The 12,565-nt window shown below is 43.9% G+C and overlaps 1 protein-coding gene across 1 annotated transcript in view; it reads left to right on the plus strand.

Annotated features, from left to right (window-relative positions):
* MYOF (myoferlin) overlaps window positions 1-12,565 on the plus strand; it is a 1,388,224-nt gene that overhangs the window by 1,227,607 nt on the left and 148,052 nt on the right. Inside the window, exon 45 of the mRNA XM_069611360.1 lies at window positions 5,662-5,801. Coding sequence (XP_069467461.1) covers window positions 5,662-5,801 — 140 coding nt within the window. The remainder of the gene's footprint in view (window positions 1-5,661; window positions 5,802-12,565) is intronic.

The raw sequence follows: 12,565 nt of genomic DNA on the forward strand, positions 1-12,565 counted from the left end.
CTTTCCTGGTTTTCTCCAAGCGGAGTTACTTTAAGTGTTAGGCCCTCCTTCCTTCCGAAGGTGATCCAAGAGTTTCACTTGCAGCAAACAATACATCTTGTAGCGTTTTTCTTACACTTCACAGGCTGGGCATTAAGAGGGACTTGAGTTTTTAAATAATCAGGACCCAGAGTATCACTTGGAAAATCAGTTGTTCATTGGCCTTGTTGGTTCTCAAAAAGGAAATATGGAAGTGGACGATTTCTAGATGTATCCTGTTCATTAAAACTTTCTGTGAGTTGGCAAATGCATTCTTGAAGACTTGTAAGCCCATTCTTCTAGAGGTCAGGCAGCTACTTCTGTGTTAGAGAGGGATTGCATCATTGGGGATTGGTCAGGCGGCAATATGGTTAACTGTTCATAAAGAACTATTGTCATGAGTCATATTGGTGAACTAGATTGTGGCATGCCCTGCACAAGGCAGATTTCCTATGACTCTTCCCTCCATCCACTAGTTATAGCTTTGGACATTTTTCAAAAAGCCAAGAATCTGTGGGAGAAAGGTATCAATTAGATGAACAAGAATACCCCTCCCAAAATATTGCGGTTTAAAAAAAAAAATGGATTGGTTAAAATTCATTCAGCCTTAACAATAGGAAAAACAATCAAAACTGACAGACATGCAATTCTTAAAATCACCACAGAATGAAAAAATGGCAATCAAAAGAAAAAATACATTCAGCTAACACTAATGGTTTAAACCCATTTAAAAATTGGTAAAATAAGGGCCAAGAATAGAAAAGAAAAAGGGAGATAAAAACAAAAAAAGCATGCACCCAATCATTACTACTTGCCATACTTTTTTGTTCATCCTCCCTTAATAAAGGTTTATTCAAATTTAAACTATACAGAAAATTCATCACCAAACCCACTAAATTTGTCTTTTGACCAGAGATACTTTTTCCTCAAAGATTTATGCTCCGTGTCCCCGCATATGTCAAAGAAACTCTTAAAATGTGAATACCTCTTGGATCTCAAATTAGGAAATTCAACTAGTAGGTGTTCTAATGTTTCCACCAACCCTTCCCTGTGGCAAAATCTGCATTGTGCATTATCCATGTCAACAATTTTCCTTCTGACCATAACCTCTTTAGTCTGTAATAAATTCCATCGGAATCTTATGCAATCTTGGATTTGATTACTGGGAAACTTGATGTAGAGGCCAGTGTCCCTCTACTTCTGTGGTCATTTCTAAACTGCCTTAGAGACACACATCCATGCATTTCGTCCGTATTAGGGCACCAGTCAAGTATAAAGAGTTACTTTTCTGTCCTGACAGGGTCATTGACCAGATCCTCCCTAGTAAGGTGTATTTGACTTACTACGGTTTTGCCATGTTTAGTGAAGTCATTAAGGGTAGGCACTAGCCCGGTCTTAATCTCCTCTGCAATTGCGTGGTACATGGTGTTCATGCTTGGATCAAGGAATTTCCCATTAAGGGCCAAAATATGCCATTGGCCTTGCGCTTTTAGAGAGACGAGGCCAAATTTGTGTTGGATGGCAGCCACAGGAACTGAATTTGGAATCCTCAAAACCTTCTGCCAAATTACGCTTTCTATCAGGAACCGGTGCTAGAGTGCCCAGTCATCAAGGAGTTCTATGCCATAAACCAGTTTGGGGCAAATGTTGCCTTTGTAGAATCGAATTACATGTACCAGGGAAAAGCTAAAATATTTGCTCTTAATTGGCCTCATTTGCAGTATGAAGAAATCTGCTTTCACTCTCAAGAGTTTCTTGAGGTAGAGTCTAGCTGGGGAGCTGGTGAAAGGAAACCCAAGGTAAGTAATTGAAGTGACCTCATTCAAGCAAAGGCCATTAATTGAGCAGTGCAACTGGGTCTTATCTGAGTCTTTTTGGGAGTTATTAGGTTGTTTTCTCTGGCAAAAGCCTCAAAGACCTCCAAGAGCCGTTGCATGCCAGTTTGTGTACGATACTATCTATTAGAATACAATCATTGGCATAGTCCATCCAACAAATTGGCAAGTTCCCTGTTTTTGGTGGAGTAAGTGATGCTGCTTCCAGCTTCTTGCCAGCTTCTGCCGTATATAAGTTGGCGGCAGGGTGCCAAGATGCATACCTGACGCAAACCTTTGGCAGTGGTTATCTTTTCTGTTAGGGAGCCTTCCTGGTTCAGTCGGACTCTAACATTGGAGCCTTCATGTAGCTTCTTTATTAAGTTTAACAACCCTCGAGGCATGCCCCACTTTGATAACTTTTCCTAAAGGTTAGTTCTTAAAACCATATCTAACGCATTTAACGGGTCCGATGCCGCAACATGAATGAGGGGATATTTTCCCCGATTGACGAGATCCTGCTTAAAAGGAAACCATTTACGTTGGTTCTATGTGATTTTACGAAAACCAATTTGAGGGGGTGGAATAAAGTTATTACTTACCCACGTTGCATGTTGCTGGATGTTTTAGTATTAGGTGAAGATTTTACTGTTTGAGTCTAAAATCGAAATCGGGCAGCAGTTTTTTGGTATACTTCTATTGCCCTTTTTAAAGATTGGAATAATATAAGTTGTACTCCAGGTTGGGGGAAAGTTATCCATCTTCAGGATATCGTCAAACTGAATTTTCAAAATTTCTGCCCATTTTAGTGGGGCACCCTTAAAAAGCGTATTCAATGTTTTATTGGGACCTGGTGCTCTTGAATCTCTGGCTTTTTTAATACCTTCTAGGATGTCTTCCATTTCAAAGGTAATAGCCCCCACTAGTTCAGTCACTTACACTATTTTATGTCCTATTGAATTAGGCTCAAACGCAGGCTGAAGTGGGCCACCCCATCTCCTTTAGTCACCAAATTGATATCCCTCCAAAATATTGCTAGTAAATTTTATTTGTTCATGCTACTGTCGTACCACTCTTTAGCATCTGTAACTGGGGGAAAAAAGAGGTAATTCAAGGTCAGAGGGCTCATGTGGCTCCTTATGCATACCAAGGATTACTCTTGCAGCATAAGAGGTGCTACTTGGCATCTGTTTGAAAAGAAATTCCCAACTACTTTGTGCTTGGGTGAATGTTAGATACTGTATCCATCAGGCATTACCAAAAGTAAGCAACTTGCTCTTCTATTCTCTCCTGCATCATACAATCAGTATACAACTCCATCTCTCCTGCCAAATCACTTCCACATATGTGTATTGCAGCCTGTCAAAGGTAGTCTTTAATGCTATAGTGCAGGCTTTTTGACCAGGCAAGTGAAGGTTTAGACAAATGAGGAACCGAACACGTAGAATTCCCCACATATCAACTCTCCCCCAATTTGTCTGAAATTCAGCATTTCATAGTTTCCAAAAGCTTGAGCATATGATCCTACTTTAGCTTATTCACTTGATTAACTTATCAAGTGGGGTCTTCATTTTCTGTTTGCTCATTTGCCCATTTAAACTCACCCCAGCTTGTATTTCAAAATTGTTATGGGTGGCAAACATGTTGGTACCATTACTTTGTTCCTGCTCTACGATTTATTTGACTTACTTAACATAAACACTTTCAGGCTAGTGTTTTGAATTTAGTTATTTTTTGAGTAATAGCAATGTTCTTTTCTCTTCCTTGTCCTTCCAAGGTGCACACAATACTACCATTGCCCTACAAGGACTGTTCATGATACAGTCTAGGGAGGTGTTTACGATTGACTGGTTGCTTTCCATTGTATGTTGATTTCCAAATCAAGGTCCTATGAAGGCCCACCTTCTCCCTAGATTCTGTTCTGAATTACCTTGTTAGATATCTTATAAACCTGACCAGTGCCTTGTGTTGCGTTAATATGCATTGAACTGCACCAAATCCCCACCATAGTAGTATTGGAGCACCGAGGCGTGTCTATCGAGCGGCATACTCTAGCCCCACAAGTGGTATCCAGACAACTGACATGCACTGATGCCATCACCAAACATTCTTACCCTGCTGCATCCCACTTATAGCTTGACTTCCCGTCCAACCATGTGATTGTGGTGTGTGATTTATTCCTAAAGTATTGTAAGATGTGCCACAGCAGGATATCTAGACAGTGGTTTTATTGACTTTTTTTCCTCATTGCAAAATGACACTGAATTCCATAGACAGGTTGTGGTCTAGTTTAACTCATCCCTGCAGAAGACATTTGGCTGAATAGGTTCATTAGTGACTTTGCAGACAAAGGTATTATCCACCAGAAGCCTATTCCATAACTAGTAAATAACTTGGACATAAAGAGACACTTATCATTCTCTAGTCTACAATTGTTGATTTTTGTCACTAGGACACCTAATCAGTCCCCTTTTAAATAATGTTGCTATCGGAAGTAGACTTTTCCAGAGAGTATTGACTTAAATCCTACCTGCAATTAGCCATGCATGCTGCCTTGTCCTTCTAGAATTCTTAAAGCATGTTTCCCCCTTGTCCACATACTATATTCGAAAGAAAGCTTTTTTTTTAAAGTACATTTTTTAAATTGAGAAAGTATAAAAATAAAGGTTTGACATATTAGCCCAGTTGTAAAAAAGCCAACAATGTGAGGTGTTTCGCCTTTTTATTCGACTAACCCACATATCAAATAATATCAAAGATCCATAGACTTAATCGGATGGCAGCCACAAAGTGAAAATGAGGAATCGAAGCATCGGACATTTCTTAGACATAACACACATGTATTTTACAGAGAGTAAACAGCACAAACCTAAAGAAAGCCACCGAATGGTGTCTTGTGCAAACCATTTAATCTTCTAAACAATAAACGAATAAGAAATCATGAAACTCAAATAATGCAGGACGTTGGTCTAAGCCTAATATTTTAATGCAACTGTTCCATTATCTGGTGCTCCTTCTGCCATGTTTGTGGCCTCTTTGTGCTCAGTTCTGTGAGAGATGTGGGTTGGGGGTTTACCAGGAGCACCTGGAAAATAATGCTCAGAGTGCAGATTATGGCAGTGAGTTTCTAAGTGAGTGGGGTGGGGAACATGTGGGTTTTGTTGTACTATGGGTCCCTGGTGCTATACTGTTGTATTCTACCGTATAAGCATGCGTGGGTGTGGGGAAGTAACATGCAAGATGGTGTGGCTAGGAGTGCTGAGTACGTTGTGGGGTGCTATATGCTGGGTGTCTTGCCTGCTTGATATATGGAGTGTAAGGTTGAAGGAGAAGTACAATGTCAGTTTTGAGGAGTGGCTTAATGAATATTAGTCCATGAATGGATAGTATGACCTTTGCGACTGTGATCCTACAGAGGGTCCAAAGTTCCTCCCTGCGTATTTGGTCTATTTGAATAGGCACTAGCAAGGTGTTTTTAACCTTTTGGTTATCTGGAGTTATTGGTTTGGGTAACTGGTTAGTGGGGGGTGTCTAGTTCATAGCACGCAACCTGTCGGTGGGAATTCCAGGTTACGGTGTAATGCAAAGTGCACACACAGTAGGATATTTTGTTGCTTGACCCGTCAAATGAATAAGCATGTAACCATTGTGCTGCTTGTTTAGGTTTTCAGGTATCCGAGTTTCCACATGTTAGCAGGTAGGTTAGTCATCTGGTTGTCTAATCACAGAAATGCCTTGAATAGTAGAGTTGTTTTAGTTGGTCCCCAACGTATTGCGAAAAGCATATAAAAAAGTTTTGATGTTGCTATGTTTCCTTTAATACTTTCAGAGGCCAACAAAAAACTGCACCAACACCTTGGTCCCGATGATGAGCGCCTTGCCCTGCATGTCTTGAGAACCCAGGGTTTGTGTCCAGAACACGTGGAAACCAGGACCTTGTACAGCACATTCCAACCCAACATTTCACAGGTATTCTTATTTAATCTTTTACAGTAGCTTGTCCCATGAATGCACATGTTTCTTCTGGTGCATGCTAAGTATCTGGTGGATTGTGGGAAGGAAGCAGCATGGGACACTTCTGAATGAAGGCTTCATGCACGTGTAGCTTCTGAAAATGCTTCTCCAAGTACAAGTGGCATATTTTGTTTAGTATTTTGTATATCGGGCCCCTGTGTAGCACATTTAATTCTTACAGATATATCTTCTACTTTATCCCGCAGGGGACAAATGTGCCTGAACCATCTTCAGTTGTTGAGCCTGAAGTGTGAGGTCCCTGTTTCAATTGCTTGGTCAAGAAAGCCTGTCATCATATTCATCTTGCTTATCCTTCTTTTCCAGAATGGGGTGTTTCTTTCCTTCCAAATGCTAGCCCTCCCCACTTTGTTGTTCAGAGCCTTGTATTGGGCTGCTTTGTAGCAAGCCTTGGGATTTGGCTGGGTGGGTTCCTACCTTGAGGACACCCTGAGTTACCTGGGGGCAACCAGACGTGGACTCCCTGCTCACTGTGCTCAGAGAGACAAAGCTTGACCTCACTGATGATGCCCAACAAGGCTGAAACACGTGTATGGGGTTGCTTTTGGTACTCTTGTTCAGAGAGCAATTGCCATAGCATTTCAGTGCTGGACTGCTCATGTGGGCGGGACAAAGACTGATATGCAAATGGATATTTCCCATCTGTGAACGGTACAGTGAGCAAAAAGCGTGTGCTGCAAACTCTCATCTCAGAACTCGTTATCCTGCCATGTTCTTTCTGGAGAGGAGCGCCTGCTACCTTTTTTTAGATACCTTGAGGACTCGGACTGTGCCTGCCCTCTATCTCTTGGCTATCTTTTAGTAGATGTTCATATGTAATACCTCTGCCTCAATGGAAATCACAAGTCGCTGACCAATGGCTTCAAAAGGCCATTGCCCAGGAATGTGCTGTAGATTGTGTTAGTCTTCCACCGGCCCATTATGTACTTTGCACCTCTGTACCTCATTGTACTTTCATGATCCTTACTGTCAAATGCAACACTTTTCTGCAGGGAGCGCCAATAATTCTGGGGAGGATTGCTTAAGGGGCAATGGGCTGGTACCTTTCACTGAAGGGCTGGAGATATTACACCATTTTCGTTCTGGTGCTAAGATAGATGGGTGATTGATTTTGCCATGGACTGCAATGGCTTAATCAAGCTTGTCGAGCACCCTCCCTTCAGGGTGGAAAACATTTCAATGTGTCATCCCTCCATCTTTAAAATGCTTAATTCTTGTAATGGTTATTTTCTGCTCTGTGCCAACCTTTCCTGCCATTTAGTTTGAGGTCCAGTCCTTTGCATTGTCCTCAGGCCCTTGATTCAAACATGCTTGTCCATCCTTCAAGAATGCTCCATCCCAACTGAGCAGTGGCTCCAGATACAGTGGGATATGTCGTAATTCGCAGTAGTAAGTTGCTGACTCAGGTGGAAACTGAAACCACTGGTTTATCTTGCAGGTTTTTAACGAAAATGGTCCACCACTCGTTTTCTTGAAGAGGCTTGGAAGCTTGTCCTCTTCAATCTAAGACCAGGCGTGAATCTAGCTTTTGTAGATTCCATGATATTTAGGACCGATGCCAGTCTTTGGGAGACAGCCACTTTTATTCACTGACTGTAGTAATAGTGGTGCACTTTCCAGGCCATGACCATGATTGATCAAATCACAATGATTGTATTGCCGGACCCCACCGAGAGGCTTGTGAATCTTTCTACAGTAGTGCCATGCTTTCTTTTCCCATTGGCGTCATGTCAAGTGGGCTCATGGAGTAATGGAAGGTTTCCAAGGCCCTCGGAATGTTATTGAAAACAACATTTCTCTCTGCTAAGGCTGACACTGGGAAGAACACTTTCCCAATCAACGGACATTATAATAGTGGTATCGCAGAGCATGTATGCAGACCCCAAACGGGATTCTCTCCAAGCATAACCACTACCTAGTAACTGGACATGAAGTGGAGCCCAACAATTGGGGAGAGTGGTCCTAATAGAATAGTCACCAGTCTCTGTATAAGTAGTCCTACACTGTCCCAAGAATTTTTAGATCGTCAAACAAAGCATGTCTCTGGCAAAACTATATATTTAGAAAGCTCCTACACCCACCCTTTGGCATCCCACTTCCCCAAAAAACAAACAGTCTGAGCAGGTTTTATTTACCCCCCCCTCACCTCCTTTATCCCCATATTAACTTCCTTATTGTATGATTGATTTTCTCCAGAAAATAGATTACTGGCTCTAGCTGGGCACTGGGTACAAAGATCACTTGTACAGGAACCCGAAGACTGGGTCTCCTTTGATATGGAAACTAGGTGATGGCAGTGTTCCTCCTGAAGGGCAGAATGGGTCTATGTGCACCCCTCCCAAAGAGTGAACAACAATCTCCCTCATTCTGATGATACTGGACTAAGAGAACAGCAGTGAGGCCCTTGTACTCTGAAGGTCGCCTCTGTGCTTCAAGGTTCTCTATGGGATTTTCCTAACTGTTCCTGTTTAGAGGTTGTCCCCTAATGATCAAAGGAATTGCAGCGACAAATAAACCAAAGGACGTCAAGAGCACCGAAGGGGAAACAACCTCCCACTTGGATGATGTTAGGCAGAAACCTGTGCAGTTCCCTTAGGGAACACTGCAAAAGATTTAAGACTACAGGTATAGCAGTAAACCCACTTGGTAGCAGTCTGCACCACCCAGATTTACCTGGTAGCTGTGGCTGAGCAGTCAGACTTCCCTCAAGAAGAGTTAGGCAGTATGCAAAGTATACACAATAGGTACTCAAACACAATAGTACAAGCAAACACTGACCAGAGCTTGGTTTCAAAAGTATATAGTTATTTATTTTAAGAACACATAAGTTGAAAACACTCTAGCAATATATAGTAAAACTCTTCAAACACAGTTATATGGAAAGCAGTCCCAACCCTTATTCCTAACTAGACAACTCTTGGTTAACACCACATAATTCAAACAGAGGTGAGTGCTTAACGTTAGATGACACTCTAGTGGTTCAAAGAAGGGAGGGAAAAAGAGCAGAATTAGGATAAACACACCACTCTAAGGTCAAGAACACTTTCAGTAGGCTCAAAGAAGCACAAAGTCACAGGTGAGCAAAAGTCACTAGGCAGGGCCCACTCTTAGAGCAGATAGAGCGAAAATGTGCCCAAGATCACACAGTTATTAGGGATTCAGAGTCTTGCAAAAGAGTTCAGACAGAGTTTAGAGAGGCTTAGAAAGTTTAGCCAGAGTGTCCCAGGCACTCCCAGGTTCGAAAGCCGGGGGCTAAAACTACCCCGTACAGTCGGTGGCAAGGGAAGCCAGGCGGAACACGGTACCTTAAACGGGAAGGATCCTCCAGCGGTGGCAGTTGTTCCAGGCAGTGGCAGCAAGGCTCGACGTCGGTCAGGGAAGAAGTTCTTCTCGCTGAAGAGCAGAAGACGAAGGTCGTTGCACTGCCCGGGAAGAAACCAGCCGCGGAGTCCTCCGGTTAAAGGGTTGTACCGACTTTCGCGGTTGTGGTAAAAGTGTGGTATTCCGGTTGCCGGGGTGCTTGGCACGGGCAAGGCGGCCACGAGATACCTCGAAGAAGCGGAAAGAAGGTGAAAACTGGTTGTCCCCACCAGTCAAGGGAAGGAGCCACTCCGTTAAGAGTTCTCCTCGGTCGTTGGGAAAAGTGGTGAGACGGTTCAGCAGGGCTCCACCGGGTGGTGTCGTCGTAGCAGGTCGGCTCAGCTCTTCCCTCGTCGGATTCTTGGTCCTGTAGCGACTTCTGAAGTTCCAGTCCCCAAAGCCCTGCTTTTATGCAGCAAACCCCCATTCACCCAGCCTAGCTGTCACTCAAACATGCTAAGTGGTGAGCCGGCCGGCTCACCACTTGGGCCAATCAGGACGGAGTGCGACTTGAGTTACCAAGGTAACTCAGTCCAGGGTGCCTAAATCCCCCTCCACCCCTCCTAAGTACCCCAGACAGAGTGGCACCACTTTGGAGGGCTTCTGTGGAGAAGCCCGCCAAAAGTAGAACAAAGGGCTCCACTTTGGGTCAGAGTTACAGAGGCGAACGCCAACGCCATTTTAGAATCAAGTTTTGGCAAAAAATCCCAACCGGAGTTATAATAATAAATATATAAACCGGCGGTATGTTTGAGGCTACCGTAAATAAATAATTAAATGTGTTAGCCTAAAACAATGGGAAATCCCATAGGAAAATATTCGCGGTTGAATATAAAAAGTAGTTTCCACTGCCACCAGCCAAAACTCGATCAGGGGGGACGGAGACGTGCCCCTTCGACTAACAGACCCTGGGGCAATCGAATTGCCCCAGCCAGTACGTCCACAATATGATGGTTTGTACTGGTTCTGTTCAGGATTTAAGACTAGTAAAGTCTTTGGTGACTTTACATGCCCTGGGAGACAGTAGTCAGTCCCAGGGTATGGAGTCTATGTTGGGGAGTCCCTAGGACACCCCTGGGTTACTGCACAGAGGGTGCTGTGTAACCCACATCACAAAAATACATGAGGCCCTATGGAGTAAAAGACCCCATAGCCCATTCAACACAAGGTTTAACCAAGAAAACACACTTCAAACATGCCCAAGAGTGAGGGTAAAAGAGTCTCACTCTTGGCAGGAGAAAAAAGAAACCCCAGAAATCCAGCAAAGCTGCTGGGGGACTCACTAGGTAGGGAAATTCAGCCTAAACAGAGAATTCTCCCTAACACTCGCCCCCCCCCCAGACTAAGGGACAGGAGGATTTAATCCACTCCTGGATGAACCTCATACCTCTAGTCGATGATATACATCCTAGAGAGTCCATCAGCATTTTGATGGTGACACCCTGACCTGTGCTCAATGGTGAAATCAAACCCTTGCAGGCAGATTGACCATCTCAATAGTTTTGGATTTTCCCCTTTCATTTGCATTAACCATCTCAAGGGTTGGTGGTCAGTCTGAATAACAAAAGTAGAACCATACAAGTATGGCCTAAACTTCTTCAGTGCCCACACAATAGCAAAGCATTCTCTTTCGATTGTTGCCCACCTTGTCTCAGGATCCTTCAGTTTTCTACTGATGAAGCAAATGGGGTGCTCCCTACCCTTCTCATCCAGTTGGCTTAGAACTGCACCTATACCTACATTGGAAGCATCAGTTTGTACAATGAAAGTTTGGTGGTAGTCAGGAGCTCTTAATACTGGAGCTTGGCAAAGAGCTCTCTTCAGTTTTTCAAAGGCCTGATTGCACTCCTCATTCCATTTTACCTTTTTAGGGAATTTAGGAGAGGAGATTACATTCAGTGGAGAAGCTATGGTCCCATAGTTCTCAATGAAATTCCTGTAATACCCAGTGAGGCCTAGGAAGGCTCTCACTTGGGTTTGAGTAGTTGGTGTTGTCCAATTTTGCACAGCTTCAACTTGCTGAGCAAGGGCCTTATTTCTCCACCTCCTACCTCATGTCCAAGGTAGACCACTTTACTTTGACCAATCTGGCACTTACTGGCTTTGATTGTCAAATGGGCCTGTTCAAGAGCCTGCAACACATGTCCTAGGTGGTTCACATGTTCCTCCCAGGAGTGGCTGAAAACTGCAATGTCATCCAAGTATGCCATGCAGAAATCTTCCATCCCAGCCAGAACTTGGTTCACCATCCTTTGGAATGTGGCAGGTGCATTTTTTAATCCAAAAGGCATGACCTTAAACTGGTACAAGCCAACTGGGGTTGAAAATGCAGTTTTCTCCTTGGCATGGTCTGTCAGGGCTATTTGCCAATAGCCCGACGTAAGGTCAAATGTGCTGAGGTACTTGGCTGCACCAAGTTTATCCACCAACTCATCTGTCCTGGGCAAAGGGTGGGCATCAGTCTTGGTGACTGCATTTAGAGCTCTATAGTCCACACAGAATCTCAAGTCTTTGGATCCTGCCTTTGGTACTAACACAACTGGGCTAGACCATGGACTAGTAGAGGGCTCTATTACCCCGAGATCAAGCATCTTCTTGACCTCTCCTTTGATGTGGGTTCTGATGTGTTCTGACATCCTGTACCCTCTGCTTTTGACTGGCAGACAGTCACCAGTGAGTATATCATGCTGGCCCCAAGGGGTCAAGCCTGGTGACAGTGAGAACAGGGAGGCAAACTGATTTAACATAGATTTGCACTCCTCCTGTTGCTCAGGTGTCAGGTCTGAAGAGAGATTGACTCCTTCAACTTTTTCGTCTAAAGGCACACCTCTGAGGAGATCAGGGAGAGATTCACTCTCTTCTTCCTCTGCAGCTGAAGCTAGAAGCAAGGCTCCTACGTCAGGTCTGGAGATGTATGCTTTTAGTCTGTTGGTGTGGAAGACTCTAGGAGCTTCCCTGGGTCTGCCCAGATCCACCAGATAGTTGACCTCTCCAAGTTTTCCCACAATCTTGAAGGGTCCCATCCATTTGTCTTGCAAGGCCCTCTGCCTTGTTGGGAGCATGACTAGAACTAGCTGGTCTTGAGTAAACTCAACCATGTTAGCCTTCTGGTCATGCCAATGTTTGACCAGAGCCTGACCAGCTTTCAAGTTGTCACTTGCTTCTGCCATCATGTGTGACATTCTCCTCCGGAGACCTATCACATAGTCAGTCACTCTGACTGGCTTGAGGGGAGGAGCACCTTCCAATCCCTCCTTAATCAGGGCCAATGGACCTCTGACCGGATGGCCATAGAGAAGCTCAAAGGGAGAATAACCTACTCCCTCCTGAGGGACTTCTCT

This window comes from Ambystoma mexicanum, chromosome 8, assembly GCF_040938575.1.
Source record: "Ambystoma mexicanum isolate Mex_15411 chromosome 8, UKY_AmexF1_1, whole genome shotgun sequence".
In the NCBI taxonomy this organism is placed as follows: domain Eukaryota; kingdom Metazoa; phylum Chordata; class Amphibia; order Caudata; family Ambystomatidae; genus Ambystoma; species Ambystoma mexicanum.